Source organism: Parasteatoda tepidariorum, chromosome 9 (assembly GCF_982258835.1).
Source record: "Parasteatoda tepidariorum strain Cologne lab strain chromosome 9, Ptep-v5.0, whole genome shotgun sequence".
Lineage (NCBI taxonomy): Eukaryota > Metazoa > Arthropoda > Arachnida > Araneae > Theridiidae > Parasteatoda > Parasteatoda tepidariorum.
Genome location: NC_141763.1, coordinates 65,144,275 through 65,167,005, shown reverse-complemented (window position 1 = coordinate 65,167,005; position 22,731 = coordinate 65,144,275). Strand labels below are relative to the sequence as shown.

The window sequence follows — 22,731 nt, the reverse complement described above, 5'->3', positions numbered from 1 at the left end:
ACACAAATTTTATTGTCAATAACAGTAGTATATCACACTAGAGCTGCACACAGGGCTATTGGAAACTGTGCAGATCTGAAGATATGCCATCACAATTTTGATTTGAAGATATGCCATCACAATCTCTGCAGAATCAATGCACCCCCATTTAGTAGCCCAACAAACTGCTCATAAAGTAGGGCACTTTATAGTAGAACAGTTTAATGAGGATCGATAACCCACACTTCAGTCTCTTTGCAAGTTGATAAAAGTGGTCATCTACCTGCTCACTAACTGCTGTCTGTGATGCTTGATTTCAGAGAACAACTGAAAACTGTGTCTTATGATCACTGTGAGACCTGGAGAATTTAAATAGATCTGATTGTGTTTAAGAGATAAATGGCTGTCTGTGGATCAAGAATTAAGAGTAAAAAGAGAAAACATTTTCTTATATATAATAGTGTGAGCCGTGATGGTTCAGGGGATAGAGCGTTCACCTCCCAATGAGGCGAACCGGGTTCAAATCCTAGTCGATACGAATTTCACGTTCGGCTTGCACCGATCACAGTGCTGACGTCAAAATATCCTCAGTGGTCGACGGATCATTAGTTAGAGTCCCCTTGTCGTCAGGCTAACCGTGGGAAGTTCTTGTGGTCTTCCTATCCATGTAACTCAAATGTGGGTTAGCTCCATCAAAAAGTCCTCCACGAAGGTTATCTTCTCCCAATACTCGATCCAGGAGTTCCCCTGTCTTCTGGATTGGGTTCAAAATTACAAGGCTACTGAGTTGAACATTAGAAGTCGTAAGGCCATGAAATTGGGTCGGTTGCTCAATGAGGGTTATAAAATCATATAAAATATATAATAGTGTAAATAAAAACAACATACTTTTACATTTATTCTTCCACACCACTTAACCATGTCACCAAGTAAAGCAGACAGAAGTGAAGATTTTCCTGCACCAACCTGTCCAACAACAGCAACCAATGATCCTTCTTTCACACTTAAGTTCAAATTAGTGAGGGTGGGAGGATCAGACTTTGTCCAAGAAAATGTGCCATTCTCAATAACAACAGCATCCCCTGTAAAATTCAATAAAATTTCTAAGACATTTATAATTTACTCAAAAGTAATAAAATCTATTCATATTAAAAAATTCAAATAAATATTACAAATTGAAAAATGTAACATGTTGATGTTGAGTTTACATATAACAATGATACAATTTTGACTAAGAATGATAATTTTTTTGGTTTTGTTTCATTAGAATGAGTCAGCGTATCATTAAATGGAAAGTATCATAATTGTATTTCACTTTTATAAAATTACATACATACAATTATTCAAAATTTAATGTTACATAAATAAAGTAATCTAAAGTAGGTTTGTTTTAAAGCTTTTCTAACTTTAACAAATCAGAAAATTATATTACAACTTTTAATGAGAAATTAGTTGCACTTTTTTCTTTCAATCTCATACCACAACTCAAGAATGAAGGCAATCCAAGATTCCAGGAACTTACTTTAAGTCGCTAGCTCATGCAACACTGCTATTTTCTATTGAAACAAGGATCAAATACAGAATCCAGTGTAAACAATGATGCTATCCAATTTAATAACATTAAGTTTTGCATTTAAAAATAGTTTGTTTAATTCAAATTAGCTGTCAGCATTCATCAAACATGTAATCTAAAATTTAACTCAAGAATTAAAGATGAATGCACATATTGTACATGCACTTGATTTTATACAATTTTTTCAAAGGAAAAAAAAAGGCACTTTTATGACCCTTTCAGTCAAAATTATGTGACCATTAAGGGTATAATGAATCTTTTAATTAGGCATTTATGGTTTTAAGTGACAAAGTAGTTTAATTTTTAAAAAAATCTTTCGTATTTTGTAAATTTTATCAATATTTGTATTATTTTGTGAAAAAAAAATTTCTGCTCATACAAATTGCACAAAAGGAATATTTTTATTGAGAGTAACAATGAAAAAAAAGCCTCTTTTATCTACTTACTTAAAAAAAAAAATTTGAATTTTTAAATCTAAAACACAAAGTAATATTACTAAAATATTGGTTGACAGGTTTTTAGGCACCGAGTAAATTTTTATCCCAGATTATAACCATTAAAATATTTTATCTGAAAATAGCATTCATAGAAAAAAACATAGTTTTAACTTGTCAGATAATTTAATGGTAAATTGGTCATAGAACTTACTTTCAGATTGATTGTGTTCAATAATACTCTTATCCAATTCATCACCTTGTAAGTACTTGTTTATTCTTTTCAGGGATACTACAAACTATTAAAAGGTAAAAAGCAATTTAATATAATTTAAATAAGCTGTCATATATGGAATACTAAGATACTCTTACCATAGCAGTATATGTGATAATCATGGGGAGAAAAGCTGTTGGAAGCCGAAGAATGTTGAATAATGACAGAGAAACAAAAGCCTTATTAGCATCTAATACATTATTGGAATCAATCAAAACATACGTAGTAAAGCTAGCCAGAGATACCTAAACAAAAAGGAAAAAAATCTTCAAAAACTAAATATTTTTTATCAAAAACATAGAAAGTCTGAAATTTGCCAGTGGTTGGAAAAATTACATTAATTTTGCATTTTATTACAACTAGTTACAAATATAGTTAACAACAATGGTGGCTACTTTTTTTGTTAAAATGTAGTGAATACACGCTGCCTTCGAAATATAGTGACTACTGCAATACTTTAAGAAAACAAACTTTGTTGGAGAACATAATTTGAGTTCAAAATGGTTATGAATTTAAAAAAAAAAAAAAAAATGGCTTATATGAGGAATTATTAAGAAATAATTATTCATGTTTACTTGAGCCAGTTTGTTATTCTAAAGTATTTTTCAGGAATTTGTTAATTTAACCTTGAACTTTTCATGCATTTTCAACATCAAATATTTACTTTAAAAAACAGTAGGAAATTATCAAATACTTGCAAATTTGCTTAACTATTTTCTCTAAGTTCTTAACTATTTTGCTTATTTATTTTCTCTAAGAAATTAAGTACAGTGAAAATATAATCCCTTCCTTTCAAATAACATAAAAGTTTTATGAGAGTACATTCACATGTGAAAGTGTGACCATCATTCGTAATGTCTAGTTTAAATATTAGTTACACATGTTTTTAAATATGCAAATTCTTGTTAACACTCAGCTACAGGGGCATACTACACTACAAAAAAATTGTGACTACAGTAGTTTCACTAGTTGTAGAGCGCTTCCTCCGACCACTGGTATTTGTGATAACAATATTTAACTGCTTAAACAATAAGATACTTACTAGAAATGGAGCAGCTGTAAATGCAAAAGTGATGGCAGCGTTCAAATAAGCTTGCGCCCTCAAGCTATCTACTTCTCTGTTTCTTATCTTCATCACTTCTTTAATGAAAGAATTTTCCCATGCATACAATTTCAGAACTTTAATACCATTCATAATCTCATTCATTAATTTAGTTCTTATATCCTTTTCCTTCATCAAGCTTACCTAAAAAAGTAAATAGTTTATCTACATTAATATATATATACACACATACATAGAGTAAAAGTCTGCTATAACGACAATTCACAGCAGTAGATGGAATCATAGTAATAGCGAGCTTGTGGTAAAGAGAAAAATACACATATTTAATATTGAAACAGCCAAAAAAATGCATCTTTTAACCTTTTATTTTTAACAACAATTTTGATTTTAAACACAAATGCTTTTGCCAACAGGAAGTTTTGACAAGATACAAAAAAAAAAGTATAATAAAGTATGCAACTGGATAAATAAGCAAATGGATACTTAAAATTAGCAAAAGAATTTATTTCTCGTAAGGAGAAAAACATTTTACGAGACAATCGTCACCAAAAATGTTTGCTTTATAAACATAAAGTTTTAAGATTGTAAGAAGAATATATGGCTCACTTTATTGATACTAGAACTAAATAAAAATGTCTTCCATCAGGGCTCTTAATCTTATAACATTGCTCACATGAACAGTGAAAAAATGTGTTTTCTCTAAAAAAAAATTGCCACAGTTACAGGAGGCTGGTAATATTTATCTCATAATAAAGATGCAATTTTTGTATCTTTAACATCAACATTTTGATTGAGACTTAAAAATTTGTTATAATAGCAGGCTTCTTGAAATATGCCATACTTATTACATTGAGTATTTACTGAAGGCAGAATTAAGAACTTATTAAAAACGAAAATTTTGAGGTAATTAGAAAAGTCAGAAAAAGCTATAAAAGTCATTTCTGATGCATACAGCATAATGCCAATGATAGAAAATGGTAATCACATTATTTAAATCACATATTAAATAGTGAGATAATTTCTAGTTTTGGAATAAATTATACTTAAAAGGCTTAATAAATAACAAAATTTATTCTTCTTTCATCAGCATGACAACCTAGTACAGGACAGATCCATCCCAACTAATTGTCTCCATCTGGCTCGATCAGACACTATGTTTCTCCATTTATTGATTCCCATGGTTTTAAGATCTTTTTCCACAGAATCAATCCAAACAAAGTTTAGTGAATATAAATACTTTTATTCTTCTCTTAACAGTCAATGCAATGACTAACTTTTCAATTTGATACAAGTGTATTTCTCATTAATTAAGTGTTGCGACAAAGCGAATATCATAACTTATTTTTATTTTTAAGCTGCTTTATATCTCTAACCACAAAAATATTTTGTTTACAGGGTTATATTAAATTTGAACGGTCTTTTTGGAGATAAAGTTGTAGTCAGACTGTTTAACATTTAATATTAATAAGGCGGGGATATTTTTATTATCCATTGAGAACTCGACAAATTTTGAATCTATTCCCATGCTTCGTTAAGTCATTTGAATTCCTTGGCATTAGGAATGGAGGTGGTGTCTGAATGCCCCTCAATCCAACCATTAGAAAGTGTTATAATATTTTTATAAAAATGGATGTCGAAAAAAGAAACCATCTTTATCTCAGCTAAACAGATAGTATAATATCTTGTTAATATAATATTTTTCTTAGTTATAAATGTGACCTTGTTTGTTAATTTTAAAAATGCTGCTTAATAAAGATGGATGATTTTCTTTGTTTGAACATTAACATACCTAAGCAATTTTCCTATTTTAGTACAATATACAAAATTTACGCTATAACTACACGGCTTGATAATAACTAAATATACTTACTTGAAAGTTTCGAATGAAAACACTAATAACGCCATTGAGAGGTATCATGAGTATCATTACACTTAAGCCACCTAAAGTAGCAATTCCTAATTGTTGCCATAAGAGATATATAGCGACTCCAATTTGAAGGGGAGCAGACCACAGATAGTTAACCATCTGAACATAATCCATCACTCTTTGGGTATCAACAGACATCAAATTTACTACTTCACCCACAGTGAAATTCTTCCTGGCCGAGTTTGAAAGAGTCAAAGCCTGAAATAAAATGATTCTTAAGTATTCATTTTAATTAATATTATAGAAATACATCATATGGATGGGGCGCTGAATGTAAACAATAACAAAATTCTAAAAACCGTAAGAAACTTTGCATTCTTCCGCTTCTGTTATGTCTACAAGGTGACGTTTGATATTCTAGGAAGTTTTATTATTGTAATTTGGGTTTAAACTTATGCATGATTTTACCATTCATAATAATTTTCTGCAATTTATAAATTAAAAAAGATTGTGATCCTTAAATTAATTTGAGAAAATTGATATCATGACATAAATAAAGACACTTTAATAGATATTATAAACAGCAGTAATATATTGTCCCTGATGCTAAATCATGAAAAACACTGAAGAAGATCAATTTTTAAGTACATTTGGGGGGGGGGGAGCAAAAGAACTCTAGCTGTGGAACACTTAGACTTCATAGTTACTATTTTTTGTGCATTTCCAAAAGGGCTTTTTATTATTGTAAAGGAATTGAAAATAAGAAAATTTAGAAACTGGTCCATGGACTAGAGTGCTATGAATGTGGAATGTTAACAATTCTGATGAAATATGCTATTTTATAACAATACAGCTAAAAACAGAAAACAAAAAGTCGAAAATGACTACCATCTCTTTACGTAGATTTCTGGTAGCTTTAAAAATTTTTAAGGTGGTCTGAGTCAAATTTTAGTGTTCCCAGACCACTGTTATTTTTGAGTCGTGATTACAGTTAGAACATAATGATTTTTCTTATAATGTGAAGAAAAAGAACCTTAGCTTAATATAAACTGGAATTATATAAGCCACAAAAATGTTCTAAAATATCTATATCAGAAAAAATTTGCACAATGATTTAACAATATAAAGTTACCTTTCTATATACAACTGAAATAACACAGGATCTTATTCTCATGGCTATGATATAAATTCTGTATTCATATTGACCGTTCAAAAAAGATTCCAGCATTGAGGAGAAAAACATTCCAAGAGCATACACCACTCCCATCCAATAAGGATCATTGCTTCCAACAAAGGCAATAACTTTACTATAAATTAACAGAGGTGTAACTAAAATTAGTATGTTAAAGAAAGAACATTGTAAAAAAAAAAAAAAAAGAACATAATTTTAAGGGATATTATAAAAAGAGGACATTATTGAACGTCAGTGCAATAATTTATTGAATAGAATTATAGCTCATTTGATAATATATACACAATATAAAAAAAAAAGAATTTTGAATTATCTTAAAATAGAAATCTAAAATATTGAGAATACAACTGATACATATCATTTTACATAATTTATTTTTAATGCATTATTTTACATTTTTTTGTTGTTTTGTTTTGAAAATAATTTCAATTACAATCACAATATAAAATAAAGTTAATTTTGACTGTCTCTTAGAAAAAGTCTTAGAGGTGCATGCATAGAATACAATAATTTCAAAAATAGAAATAACAGCAACAAGTTTAAAGTCATTCAGAAAATGAACTAAAGTGTGTTTTGAGTGACAAGCATAAAAATCATTTACAAAGAAACATTCATTTTTTGAACTAATCTGTTTAAAAATGTAAGAAAAATGTAAGATATATTTATAAAAAATATATATATTGAATTTGTCATAGTTTATATTAGTTATATAAATATTTCAACACATTTTTTTAACTACGTGTATTTTCAAATTTAAAAAATTGGGAAATAAATAAAAAAAGAAAGCAGTGAAGTCACACAAGCTAAGAAATCAAGAAAATATTAAAGGTCAACACAACTTAAAACATGGCAGTTGACATTAAGACATTTTTAATCTGTTTTTGGTATGTATTTGATCTTGTCTATTTTGACCTAGATAAATAAATTTCTAAAATTTAATAGGGAAATAAAGAAAAAACACTATCAGAATTTTTTTTATTTGTTTAACTTCTAAGAAACTAAACAAAATAAATAAAAAATAATAAATTTAAAAATTAATATTCTAAAGAAAATTAAACTGGATATGAAGACCTTATTTCAATAGTAAGCTAAGTCCGTTTGAGAAAGTATATTTAGTATGTCTAAATTTCTTGTTTTTACAGGTAATTTCTTTCTATCTCATTTTAAAACTAGTACATCTTCTTTAGCTTATTTTCTCTGAAAAACAGAAGGCACCAAAACTCATACAAAGTGAAAAAAATAATTAATATACTTGCTAGACTTTAAACAACGTGAAAATTATATACGTTAAAACAATCTACATATTCAAGTAAAATGTGTAATTACAAAACTAGCTTAAATAGAAAGAACATAGGATAATCCTGTAACGTTGTCCAGACATAATGTAAAGAAAACACTATGAATTTTAAATAAATCAAAAGAGTAAAGTGTATATTAAATTTTAAAATTCCATAAATTACATAACTGTTAAAAATATAATTTGCATTTCAAAAGTACCATCATGAAATATCAAGTTCTCATAAAAAGAACTTAGGATACTATCGCTATACTAATATACTTTATTACATTTTTTTAATAAATAAAATACTATCTTTTTAGATTAAAGAAATAGTAACATTATTAGAGACAAATTACAAACTTTATTTTCACATAAATAGAAATAATAATAATAAGGAGCAAAACATTATGAAATAGAAATGAATACTTACTCCAAAATTAAAGGATTCACAAATGTGATAAGACTAGAAATGAATTTCAATGATCCTGTAAAAAACAGCTGCCATCCAAATACTTTAAGAATAGGTTTTAAAATACTGAGTTTTGGTAATTCTTTATCCAATTCATCAGGTGAAATAGTCACTTTGCACTCATTGTCATCAGTGGGCATTTCTGAATATCTTCTAGAGAGTTGTGTCTTTACTTTTTTTTGATGACTGAAAATCAAAGATAAAAATTTTAAAAGTTAGTGTGTTTCATTTGAAAAATAAAGAAGCAATTTATAGGGCAAACACTGTTTTGATAGATGAAAAAAAAGTTTGTAACAGAGCTAAACTACTTTAAAATTGAATTGCCACCACGCCATCTTGTGGCGAGACTTTTGAGTTGAACTGCGGCAACCGATTGGAGAACATCTCCAAAATGATCTCTCCGTTTAGTGTTGTTATGCGAATTTCGTTTTGTTAATTTGTGCTTTTTTTAATAATTTGTAACTGTTTTCTGTGCTGTGCTAGTAAATAGATTAATAAATAATTTCAGAGCTAGCCCGGTATTTTTTTTTTTTCTTGGAAAATGGTAACAAGTTTTTTTTAATTCAATACCATGAATGAGAAATTTTAACAGCATGTAAAATTAATTAAAAACCACTCTAAAATAACATTTTAGAAATATTACATAGATTCAGCCTTTATTGTGATTAAATACGAAAAGCAAAACATTTATTGCTGTCGTTTACCTCCCTCCCCCTCATAACTTAAATTCTATAAAATAACTTCCAAGAAAAAACAGTATTAAGAAATGAAAAAAAATTTGCTTTCTTTATATTTGATCTGGAATTAAACAAACGAAAAATTCAAGAACTTTTGAGTTACAGTTTTTTATCTCCCCCTTTTTAAAGCTTAAATTATTTTAATAACATTCTGAACAATTGAAATTTAGAAGTTAAAAAATTTTCTTGCATTCTCTAAACAGGATTAATCTGAGATATTTTGATAATATTTATGTATTTATAAAAAAAAACTTTTGACTGAGATATCAATGAAAAATTACTGGTGGAAATATATACTTTTCTTATTTTCCCATTTTTATTCTTTGACTTTCTTTAAACTATTAAAAAAAAATCTAAATGTAGAAATCAGGAAACTTTTTTACATTCTCTAAAAATGATTCGAAAGGAAACAAATATAAAAAGCAACTTATGACCAAGGAATTATAAGTTTAAATTATTTCAAATCATTCAAGTTTAAATTTTAAAAAAAGCTAACAGAATATGTAATTGTTATATTACTGCGTAAATTTAAAATAAAATGAAAACTTACTTTAAGACTTTATTAACCAAAGGTAGCCAATATTTGTCAAATTCTGCTTGTAAGTACTTAGAAGTATTTTCTTCTGGAAGATCCCACATATCATCTGCAGTCAAAGGTTTCCTGTAGCCTAAAGCAGCCATGCTGAAATATTAAAAAAATAAATTAGAAATATGCTTTCAATAGTAGAAAATAAGATTTTTTTTCAAGCTTTAGAAACAGATAAAATTACAAGCATAATCCCTAGAATTTATTGTATACTTACGGATTAAACCAAAAGAAGGTTATTTTAGACCAAAAAGATGCCCTTTCCTCAGGAGATTCTCTCTGGAAAAAGGTCAAAAACAGTTAGACTTGCTATTTATGACAAGTTCAATAAAAGACAAGAGTGCAAAATTTGGAATAGTTTGATATAATTGTATAGGATAAATGCACTTCTGCAGCTGTCAGTTGTCTAAAAATGGTGTAATGAAGATTAATACACAATTTCATGACAACTGGCATGAGTGTGGCATTAATGTCAGCATTAAGCACTGGCTATCTTTATTTCCCAGATATATTAGTATCCACTCATTTGAAGCTGACAATCGCCAATATATTCGATAGTATAAAAATTGCTTTTTTTTATTTTCAAAAGTTATCAAAAATAAAATGGTACAAGAACATAATAGATTTTAAAACTATGGCTAAATTAGAAATTTTATTGATATCTAAGCTAAATTTGTAAAAAAAATGCAACGTTTATAAATTAATAAGATAAATAATAGCAATTTGAAACATAAATAAAAGCTTTTACCTTATTAAGGCACATGTCATAGATATTAATAAAGCTTTTATTGTTATGTGAAATTAAATTTAAATTTAAATTTTTTCCCTAAAAAATATTAACTAAAAAAAAGTACAAAGTTATTTTCCAAAAAAATAATATTTGTCTGAAATAGAAATTGAATAAAAACAAAAATATATATTTTTGGGTTACTAATTCTGATTAAAATAGATAGATACTGCAAATATATAAAGCTTGGTAAGAGATTTAGCAAGGAGTAATTTTGGGTATTGTAAATTTTTAGTACTATTCCAATTTAATCTTTTAAAATAAAAACTTTCTTCTTATTTTAATTTAAAAAGTAATCCTGTTCATTACTAAATAATTAATTGAAAGATTACATTTTATATGAAACACAATTTAAAGCAAAATTATGTCAGATTTAATAATTTTTTTCTTTTACATTTTTAAAACTCGCTCTCTATGCATGCATTTAATATATAAATAAATTAGTCAAGTTATTTCCTTAAGTTTTATGCACAAGCAAATTAGATGAAATAAATGTGCATAATGGAAAACCATTTGTAAAATATTTATTATTATTTGGTGCAACATGGCAATTTTTCTATCTTGTTAAAATCATGACCAGGATAATTTATCAATAGAGGTATGCAAATACAGTTTTCACATTTTTATAGTGTATTAATAATTATTAAAAAAACCGGTTTAAACTGATTCTTTCTATTTTATAAAAATAATAATAAATAAATAAGAGGGAAAAATTCCAGAAAATCAATGTTTCTTATTTAGCTCTCTCCCTTTTTTATTGATCTGATTTTCTTTTTGCCTTCAAATTATGATCCAATTACAATATGCATGTACACCCATACATGTAACTTTAATTATAAACCCTTTTTTTTGCAATTTTAATAACTTTTAATCAAATTTTAATAAAATATATCAATTTAAAATTACTAGGTTTGCCACTATTTACATTTTTATAGAAACTAAGATTTTTATAAAATAATTTTTTAAATATTTTATGTAAGCCACCAATGAAACATTTTTGATGCTTTAGTACAACAATATAAAGGTATTCATTTGATTAAAACTTATAACCAAATCAAGAAAAAAAATCTTACATCTATATTTTAAACCTAAGAATTAGAAACCTACATAAATGAATTTTAAATGATACAGGTCATTATGCAAGTTTTCTGACAGATTAAGAAAGATAAAAATTAAATGGTTCCCTATAAAATTAAGTAGTCTCAGAGATGCCAACTGCTCCGGACACGCCAGAATAATTAAAAAAGCGGTAAATAACTACAAAGGAAATTTTGCAAATATTTGACTATTTTTCCTGCTTTTTAAAAGGTATAGTATGACGTAAGTGCTATAAAATGGTGAATTATATAAGTCTACGAATTGTTCAGAAATAGTGGTGGATGAAAAGCTACTAAATTGAATTTATTAAACCAAGAATCACAATTGATAAGCTACCACTTTGAAATATATATTTGCTGTCCGGAGCAAGTTGGCATCTCTGTAGTCTAAACAATTTTTTATATCTTTAGTCAAATAATGTTTCATTATTACATAAAGAAAAAAAAAGTTTTACATTTCCTATTTATATATAAATTTCACATGATGATGTAACGAATACTGATTTGGCCCAATAGCTGAATATTCAGTCAAAAAGCAACATTTTTCAAGAAAGAAAATCATTCATAAATATTTTTTTTAATATATCGAAAATAGTTTAGTCATTATTGAAAAATAATCAAAACTTAGCCGTATTACTGGTAAGATAATAAAAATAATTAGATATTAAGATAATTAGAAGTATTTAGGATAAAAAAAAAACTAACGAACAGCTTATTAAAAAAAACTAAAGTTGCAAAGTTAAAAAAAAATATTCTCTTCATTCTCAAAACAAAGCTTTGATGCTAAAATTAATATTGCTCGAAAAAAAAATTATCAATAAAACATTAAAAGAGATAATATCAGAAACACTTTTAAAAATGCAACGCTATCGTAAAAACGCCTATAAAATAACAAAGATAAAAAAGCAAAATAGAAAAAATAAAAATCGATCTTAAATTTTTGAAACTCTTTTTAAAGCAAATCATTTAAAATGTCTTTTGAAAAAGATAGATAGAAACCATAACAAAAATCGTTCTTAATTCTTAAACGAAAGATTCATTGTTAAAAATTTTGATTAAACTTTTTCAAATTGCTGTATTTTTACAAAAAAGTGACCATAAAAGAAAAACGTTCATTAGAAACGCTCTTTAAAAAATGCTGCCTTTATTAAAAACGCTGATAAAAAGAAAAGTTAATAAAAAAATCAAAAGAGAAACAGAAAAAATTTTTTCTTAGTTCTGTAATATAACTTTAACTTTGAGAATCACAGTTTTCTATATTACTAGTTATCTGTCTTACCATACAAAAAAAAGGGACAATAAAGTCTATTATAAACACTTTGTTAACACACTTCACTGTAGTTAAAACAGAAAAAGTAACAAAAAGAAGAAAAAAAGAAACTTTCTCACAGTTTTTAAAACATAAAGTGTTGAAAATATAATTTTAAAAAAAATCAATAATACAAACTCATGGTTCAGTATAAAGTAACATTCAGTTGACCTAGAGTTGTAATTCTTCAAACTTTGCTTTTCTAAGTGTCTTTTAGAACATAAATTAACAAGTTTCAGAATTCAGGAAATATGTGCAAAAACTGCTTCTAACAATGCATAGTAAAAAATACGATTTTTGATTTTCTTTTAATATTAAATCTGTTAAAATTTACCCCCCCCCCCAAAAAAAAAAAAAAAAACAGTTGAAAAATAATTTTTGACCAAATATGCCTTATCTCCATAAAGCAAATCAGTGTGTAAGTGTTCCAACAAATTAAGAAAAATAATAATTCACTTTTTCCTTACAAAAACAAACATTCTAAGCAATTTTTTTGTATTTTAGTCACTTCGTTATCAAAATATTTTAAGGAATTCTATTGAAATAATGTTGCACTATTATATCAAACAAAAATAAAAATTAATTATTCCTATTTATATATTAACTTTCTATGAAGCAGATCATAATGTAAGTTTTCTGACAAATTAAGAAAGACAATAATAAACTTGTTCCTCATAAAATCAGACATTAAAAAAAAATTTTTTTATATCTTTAGTCACTTTTTTATCAAAATATAAAAGAATCCTCTTTAAATAATATCGTACTGTCAAATCAAGAAAAAAAAATCTTATATTTTAATAGTATGAAGCAGACCATTATATAAGCTTTCCATCAGATTACAATAGATATAATAAAATTTTTCCTCATAAAATCAAGCATGTTTCTTTTATTTTTCTTTTTTCTTTTGCCCATTTATATTATTTGTTACGTAACAAATCATCACTAAGTTTTTTCACAGTCTAAAAAAAAAACTAAACCAAAAGAGAAGACTGGAAAAAAAACTAAATTCTTATTCCTAAAACACAACATGTTACGCAATTTTTGTATCTTTAATCACTTTAGAATCAGAATAAACAGCAATACTTAAAAAAAGAATAATAAATTAAAAAAAAACATTATATTTAAAATAATAATTAAAAAAAAGTTTGTAATTTTTTTAAGCATAAGAGCTATTTATATAAGCGTCAGCATAAGCTATTTATATAAGCCTTTGCCATGTAACAGATCATTACATAAGTTTTTATCATAAGAAACAAAAAACACACTTTTGTTAACAGCAATTTTACACTTTATATAATCCAAAAGAAATTAAAGCAGCTTAGATTAGATAACCTTATCAATAGTCACATTTCTAACACTGAATGCAACAAATTACACAACAAAGAAAAATTAAGCTTTAACTCAACATTTTTCTAAATTATATTTTATTTATTTAAATTTCATAAGAAAATGTAATAATAAATTTTGGTAAAAAAATTAGCAACAAAATTCAAAGATTCTTCTGAAATTAAATAATTTATGAACATAAGAACAATAGTTTAATTATCCATTTTAAATTTTGAAATAGTGTAGTTAAAGAAAAAAAACCTAGAACTAACAACCATAGTTCTAACAACTAAACTATTAGTTTACCTGCCTCAACACTTCTAATAATAACTTCTTAAAAAATAATCTTAAAATAACTTCTTTCAAAATGAAATGAATTTTGCTTTTCGTATTTACTTATTCTTTAAGCTTCATTTTAAGTTTCATATGATGAATTAACATACTAAAATTATAGTAACTGTTTTTGCAAAAAATATATATGCAATTAGAAAGGTTTCGTAAAACTCAGATATATAATATTTATTTAAAAACAATTTTCACTTAAAAACAATTAAAACTTAAAAGCAATTAAATTATTTCACCATTAAAATGCTCATGGTCTGTGTCACAATAGATAACATAGTTTAATCTAAAATTCAATTATTTTTTTAAATGTCATAACTTAATAAAATTTAAATACATAAATAAATACATTTTATTGAAATACTATAAATCGTATCTTTATAACTGTAAAAGATTTAAGTTCCAAAAAAAATACATAAGCTTGATATGGCTGTATGGCCAGAGTCGTTTCTACACATGATCTAAAAAATTTTGATCTCCCCCCCCCAAAAAAAGAAAAATAAACATGAAAAGATTTATATGGCTGCATTGCAAAATCTGCTTGTGTGAGTTGCAAAAGATATGAATTCATAAAAAAAGAAAATAAATAAAACATGAGCCTGATATAGTGCTGCAAAAGATGTTTCTGCATGATAGGAAAAGTTTTATTCAAAATGAAAATAGAAAAGTTGGGGGGGGGGGTCAAGTGTGATTTTCAAAAATTGATTAGAATTACAATTCATATATGAAGTATGTGGTCATGAAATAGAAAAACAACAAAAAGGTGTTCATGAAAAAAATTATAACTTTAATTTCACACTGCTGCAAGAAGAATTCATAATCCTATTGTTAGGTAATAGGATTTAATACCAAGATAATACTTGGGTTTAATACCAAGTTTAAATTATACTTTATTAGTTTAACCAAAACAAAAAATATAACAAAAGTTCTTACTTCGCTAGTTTTTTCCTTCAGATCTGCAAAACCATGAAACACGAATAGAGTAAATGAAAAGGCAAAGTACAGCACATACATTGTAAAAGGATACTGTTCAAACTCTGCATCAAAATTAAGATTCTATAAAGGAATAAAAAAATGCAAAAACATTTCTTTTAATAAAAAATACAAAAAAAATTAGAACTTGGTCTCAATTTAATAAAAACTACAGTAATTGATAGTACCAAAGAGTTAAAAGATTGTACAGATAAATTTCAACTTAATCACAATACCAATTTAATGTCAATCTTGGAAAAAAATTAATAAACAGTTACTACATAACTATAAAGATATTTGAATGAGAATATAATGAAAAAATGATTAATTATAATAATTTAACTAAACTAGAAATAAACTCAAACTCAGCAGACAATTATGGCCAATCACCTCTAACTTTTGACCATCCCGGTAGAAAGTCACAAAATTTTGACCCTGATAAAGTGAAACCAACATCAGAGTTGTTACACCTCATTCTAAACTTCTGCACCAACAGGACTTTAAAGCATGAAAGCTATGCTTCTTGCTGTGTGTACAAGACAATTATTTAGTTCGCCACCAAGATTGAACTCATGACCCCCAGCTCATTAGCAGTGAAAGGAAGGAGTCACGAGTACAAATCCCAGCTATGGTGGCATCCTAATCAACTGCAACTCTAAATAAACTTTTTCATTAAAAATTACATAGACTAGCAAAATTGTATTAAGAAAAATAGAAAACCAGATTTTTTTCCAATTGTAATAAAGAGAAGAGATAGTAATAATTTGATATGAAGATGTTGTTAGTAAAATAATAAAACAAATTATAGAATTTAAAATCATATCAAAAGATCGATATTAGCAATTTTTAAATAGTGAATAAAATGTTTCATTTCATTTACAAAAGCCCTTCCATCAAACTACTGATCATTTATTAAAAACCATTAAGAACAAACACTGAAAAAGAAATCTTGCAAGTGCAAGACCTGTTCATAGATTGAATTCGATAGCAATCGTGACTATTTTAACAACTTAAACTTCTTAGTAATAATAGTTTAATTACTTAAAATTTATACTTTAAATAACAAACAAACCTCATTATACAGCTTTTGTAATGAAGTGTAATAACCAACAGCAGTTCCAATGCAAGCAAAAAGCCAAAACAGTGATAATACGGCAGAAGTAATCCTTCCTTTTTTTCGTTGATATAGTGTTACAAAAGCATTTGCAGCCTGTAAATAAAAATATGTATATAAGTAACAAAAATTTTATGTTATTAAGCAATGAAAAAGTAAGATAATTTACAAACCAGTGTCAGAAAAAGAAGAAATGGTGTGTAATACTCAAAAGGTGCAACATGGCCTGTCTTTGAAAATTGAACCATTTGATAAGACATGTCACCAATTGTGAGAGCCATCATTAAAAAAATTATCACCTGAAAAGGTAAAAAAATAATAATAATGATAAAATTCCACAAAAAAAATTATATTAAAAAAAAAGAAAACAAAAATACAAGGATGCCAACTTGAGCCACCACTGTTTTTTCAAAGATATAAGACTTTTTTATTTTATTTATAGAAACAGAGATTGTTGGAACTACTTCCTTGTAGTTATATGAAGATATGTAATTTAAATAGTATGCTCAAACCAGCTCTTAAAATTTTTACAAAAATTTAAAATAGTACCAAAAGCATACATTTTCCTTGAAAAAATTCGTATCAAATGCAGCTAAGCTGAGCAAGCTTTTAGTGAAATAGATTTTAAATAAATAAAACATAAATGTTACATGTGAAAAAATAATGTGCATTGAATAGTTGAATGCAACTTATCCTTCAGAATTTTGTATTCAAGAAATATACATCTGAAAAAAATATTTGTAACTCATGTTGGTAGAGTAGTGTTCTACCTAAAAATTGTTTCAAGGATGGCCCACCCCTTTAATGAAGACGATTATCTTTATGAAGAGGCAAGCAAAGACATTCCCTTACTCTTTTTGTAAACGCACTGTAATTCTTACTCCAGTTTTTATTTCAAGAAAAAAGACAGCACATTTATAAATATTTATTTAACTTTAGATTTAAAACTCTACCAAACAAGTTGATCTTTCCTTTTGGAGATAAATAAAACAAAACCCTAAAAAAAACTGAATATTAAATGTAAAGAGAATTGGAATTTTGAGCTAAAGAGAGTTGATAGGAATAGGTTTACAGTGATTCTGAATATAGCCTTTTTTTAAGCAATAATATTTTAATTTTATACGAAGATAATATTAAATATTAAAATTTTCTTCAAAACTTTTGTAAGGATAAAGACTTTTTTTCGATTTATGAATTTTTAATTGCTAAATATGCAATTCTGAATGTTTTGTTTAATTATTTCAAATTTTACAGTTATTAATATATAATTTTAAATTAAAGTTTTGCTTACTAAGCTCTTTTTTTTTCTTTTTTAAGTAAAAGTTAATGTAAGTGCTCTCCAAAACTGAAGTTGCTCCTTTTTGTTTTTAATTGTAGGACTGTTTTTACAAGGGGGATTTCAGGGTAGGGTACACAAAGAAACTTCAAAAACAGTTACCATTTATCTGATTAATGACATGCCATATCACAAAATGGAAAACTACATAACATAATTTTAAAATAGCTTCCATGTTTCTTTTGGGACTAGAATTTAAAATGAGTTTTTGGAACAGTTTCTGAATGGTTAAAAGTAAAAAATTATTGTAAATATTGCATTACGATTTATTTGCAAATTGGTCATACAGCATAAATTAGAATTGGAAAATTTCCTCCAACATAAGCTGAATATGGTATTACTATCGATGAAACACTTTCTCATTGAAGGCCTACATTTTAGACACCAATTTAACATTTCTATAATCAAACTGGGGCATGCTCTCTAACCTCAAAAGATGCAGAGATGTCAATTTTTCAGAGAAAAATTCTAAGAAGTATTTGTGGTGGAACTCGGGTGGACAGCTTATGGCAAAAGCAAACTAATTTAGAATTACCTAAAAACTTTAAAAAGCCTAATGTCGAGAAATATTTAAAAATCCAAAGGATAAAATGGATCTGTTATATATCTGGTCAGAATGTAGGAAGATTGAAACTGCCAAAAACTATTTATAACCAAAAATTGAAGCACAGTCTCCAAATCAAGATGTCTGGGAAAAACTTCTGAAAATGGCTCAGAAATGGCCCACCCAGAGCTAATGTGCAACTGAAGAAGAAGATTCTCACACTTTTCACTTAAGTATATTAACGTTATGTGCAATCTCTCATTTGAACACTCTTTGTACTCTTGATGACCCTGAACAGTATTCTCCACAGTATTTGAAATTTTACTTGTGTACACATTAAAATTATACTGCTTAAAATGATACATTTTCACTGTATTTAAATACTTTGCACTTGGACTAATTAGTTGCAAGAAAACAATGCACCAAAATATTCAAACTCTATTAAAACATAGTAACTGGTTAGCATTCTTTAAAAATAACAAATTAATTACTAAAAATCATACCAATTTTGAAATGTTGAGAACAGACCATGGTATTGATTTCTTTTTTGTTTTTGAGATAAAATAAATTTCTAAGGGAATGAACAGCCAAAAAAATGCGACTGGCGCCCATATTAAACCAACTTTTAGGAAACATGGTGTAAAAAGTGGTACTGTAGTGTTCCATGTTAAGGAGGGATCCTGAAAAAAAAAATTATATACATTTTAAATGCTTCAATCAAACTGAATATAAAAATACAATATAAGCACACAATTTCTTATCACAAGTACAAGATTCCCCCCCCCCCTTTGTGTTTATTCTAAAGTATCAATATATTTCCCAATAGCTATATTGTTTTTGAAAACTTTCATGTATGTGACCAATAAACATATTTCAGATGAAATCAATTTTTGTAAATATTCTGCTTTAGGCATTTCTGAATTATTTGCACTTAATAATGTTTTAAGAATGTCTTAATTGATTATTAATTCTCTATCAGAGTCTGCCATTGACTTGGGTACCCCATAAAAAAAAAAATTTAAAAATAATAATAAAAAAAACCAAAACAATTTATCTCTAATTTTAAGTATCTGTTTGGAAATTTCTTAAATAAATTTAGAGTTGATGAAAAAAGCTAAACTTAATAAATTCAGACAAAAATCTAATAAATTAAAACTCGAAGCAATTAATTTTTTATCATAGTTAATATATTTGAAGAATAAGGTTCAGACCAGCAATGAAAGTTTAGTAGTCCAATATGAGCACCTAGGTATTCATTTAGTACACTGAAAACTTAATATTGTAGGCAAAATAGAGAAAAAAAATCTAACTTTACAATTACGTAATTTATGGTATGATACACATAAAACATTATTAATTGCCATCTATAACCCCTAACTAATTAGGTTCATTAGTCCATGATGATTGAAGATTGGTATTTATTGAAATTAAGTGCCAAAAAGCTAAAATAATATTAGTAAATAGATTCACATTCGAGATGAAAATGGTGAAACCAAAGCAAAAATTAAATGAGGAAAACAGAAAAAGAAAGAACTAACAAAATATTATATTAAAAATTAATTTATCTAAAAATTATAAAATTTTAAATAAAGTCAATTTTAAAAGAGCAAAAAATAATTGATGAGCAATTATACTGTCAGTACATGAATGAAAAGCACATCAACACAATATGTATTTTTTAAATTTCAATGCTTAAATTTATAAAAATTCTTACAGGCACTTTCCGTTATTTCATTTGAATACCACACATTGGAATTCCATACCAAGCATAGAACAATAAAATCAGTATAATTTTTTTTAAGTGTATGGAAAGCATTTAAAAATTATTAATTGATAATTATTTAATAAATAATTAATTTTACACATTAGATGCTAAAAAACTTTTTTTTTTCTTACAATTTTGTAAATTGCTAACATATTTTAAAGAGACATATTTTTCCCCCAAGTGTATGATTTTAACAACATTTAAAGAACATTTTATAACAATAGTCGCAATGCCGACGTGAATCCTACTGATATCAATAAAGGCAAATCATAATACTACACATAATACATTTTTAAAAAACTATAATAAAAAAAATATATATTTTATTATAATTTTATGATGTTAATTAAATTTATATTGACATAAAACGAACTTTTAGCCTATGTGATATTCATATCACAGTTTATTTAGAGTGAGCACTTTCAGGTTAAAATGTTTTATATAACAAACTTTATGTTTAAAGCAACAAAATTTAATATATAAAGATACTCATATAATAATATTGACAGTAACATATAACAATTGATAATAACATTGGCTGTTGACTGTTCTCAATTAACAGTGTAATAATAGATGCATAACTATTATAAAAACAGAAAAGCAAATGAATTTATAAATGTAAAATTTTGATTATATTTGCTACTCAAGACTGGCTTAAAAAACTCAATAAGTTCCCTTTTTTAAATATCATTATAAAAGTTTATAAAGACATTTGTACAGGTTTTACTTGAAATATTGATAATATAGGTATATAACATTTATAATAATTATCAAATTAGATATTAAATGAAATATTTAATATAAAATAACATTTAAGTTGTTTTAAATATAGGATCACAATGATAAATGCACCATTTATTTATTTATTTTTTTTATCCTGCATGCTAAAAAAAATCAGAAATAAAAGAACAAACTAGATTGAAAGAGTGTTACTATTAGTATTTAGATGAATGATTCAACTAATATGTCTCATATCCAAAAAAAAAAGTTCAAATGAATAATGAAATTTTTAATTATAAGTATAAAACAGTAATAAAAGTCTTAATCTATTGCTAAAAAATATTTTTTTTAAATGTTTTCAAAAAAAAAAAAATAATCTGAAAATATATCTACCTGTACCAATATTAATTATAAATTTTCATAATATAAAATAAATGGAAAAAGTACTTTAAAAGAATCAGGGGATATTCTGTAAATAAACATCAGAAATTGTTTAAAAAATATTAAGAAATGTAGCAATTAGAAAGATGCTCCCAAAATGAATGCTACCAAAACATTCTTCTTAAGAAAAAATACTAAATACTAAAAAAAAATACTAAATACTAAAAAATATAAACATACTAATATAAATTATAGTTTCAAATTTTTATAATTAAAATTAAAGATTTTCGAATTTCAAAAGCACAATAGGGCATTCTGTGAAATAATGTAAACTGCAATAACAGTTCAATAATAATAATAATGAAATAATAAGTGACATAACAATGAGAAACATAATTCTTCCACCAAAAAAATTGCAAACTAAGGCCACTTCAATTAGCCTTAGCCTAACCAAATTAAGGCTACTTAAATTATCAAAAACATCCTTTTTCTGAGAAAATGCTTACTCATGCTATTACAATAATTAACAGATTTGAATTTTCATGATTAAAAAAAAAAATAGATTTAAAATTAAGCATGCAATTTATAAAGAAATATTTTAAATCATTAGTTTGCTACTACACAAATATTTTTTTGTATTATAGAAGTATGTTCGTATTTTATTAGAATATATGAAATAAGTTAGTTTAATGTTATTTAAATTTTTAACCCAGCAAGGATACATTTAATTTTTGCACAATAAAAAAATGTACTCTGAGCAAAATCTAATAAATTTTTTGAGTATTTTATGGTGACAAAATGACTAAGCATGCTATAAGAACATAAAAATGTTATATAAAACCAATATCGTTTCGTAATGAAATTATTTCTGGTAAGTTCTTGAAACATCACAAGAAATTAGCATTAAATTAAATTAAATATACAGCGGACAGTTTGATTTTATACATACCCAAAATTTTGATTCGCAAACACCATCCATTCTTTCTTAAAATAAAAAAACAAAACTTAATTTTTCACAATCGTCCACCCCCTAACATCATCTTCTGCTACAACTTATTATCAGAAGTCGATAAGAGAAATAAAGAATTATGAGAATAAATTGAAGATTAAATCCAAAACTTTTAGATAGTTGATAATCTTTATTGTTGACAATTACTAGCACAATATCTTCTTCAAACTATATACGGCAATCGTAAAATATAAACAAAGCGGCTAATCTGACGAAGGTAAACACAAGGAGGAGAGTTGGACGGAAAATCAGAATCATTCATCGAGAACGTTCCGTTTGTTCAGTTTCAGTCATATTACGTAATTTTTCATTTAACAATAACTCACTATTCGAATTTGAAACTTTCGAACAGTTTATTGAGTTTAAATAGTATAAGCGAGATGAATTGGTAGAACGTGTTGCCAAAACAAATTTTCTCAAGTAAAAAAATTAGGGAAAAAATGTTTATCAGGGGAAAATATAAAATTAAGTGAAGTTTTCATTTCAAGCAGAAGCTATCAAATTTTATTTATTATTATTATTATTTTTTTTAAGGTTGAAAAATACCTGCTAAATAAATTGTTTATTAAACATACA

At 26.2% G+C, this 22,731-nt stretch overlaps 1 protein-coding gene across 1 annotated transcript in view; it reads right to left on the bottom strand.

The window, feature by feature from the left end:
- Positions 1 to 22,380, bottom strand: part of LOC122271425 (multidrug resistance-associated protein 1) — a 48,658-nt gene extending 26,278 nt beyond the window's left edge. Inside the window, exons 1-14 of the mRNA XM_087152033.1 lie at positions 22,096 to 22,380; positions 18,784 to 18,960; positions 16,574 to 16,699; positions 16,359 to 16,496; positions 15,248 to 15,370; positions 9,671 to 9,732; positions 9,418 to 9,549; positions 8,092 to 8,316; positions 6,323 to 6,497; positions 5,194 to 5,448; positions 3,303 to 3,506; positions 2,359 to 2,505; positions 2,201 to 2,285; positions 868 to 1,061 (exon numbers count right to left, since the gene is read on the bottom strand). Coding sequence (XP_087008159.1) covers positions 868 to 1,061; positions 2,201 to 2,285; positions 2,359 to 2,505; positions 3,303 to 3,506; positions 5,194 to 5,448; positions 6,323 to 6,497; positions 8,092 to 8,316; positions 9,418 to 9,549; positions 9,671 to 9,732; positions 15,248 to 15,370; positions 16,359 to 16,496; positions 16,574 to 16,699; positions 18,784 to 18,960; positions 22,096 to 22,125 — 2,073 coding nt within the window. The 5' untranslated portion in view covers positions 22,126 to 22,380. The remainder of the gene's footprint in view (positions 1 to 867; positions 1,062 to 2,200; positions 2,286 to 2,358; positions 2,506 to 3,302; positions 3,507 to 5,193; positions 5,449 to 6,322; positions 6,498 to 8,091; positions 8,317 to 9,417; positions 9,550 to 9,670; positions 9,733 to 15,247; positions 15,371 to 16,358; positions 16,497 to 16,573; positions 16,700 to 18,783; positions 18,961 to 22,095) is intronic.
- Between the last annotated feature and the right edge of the window lie 351 nt (positions 22,381 to 22,731).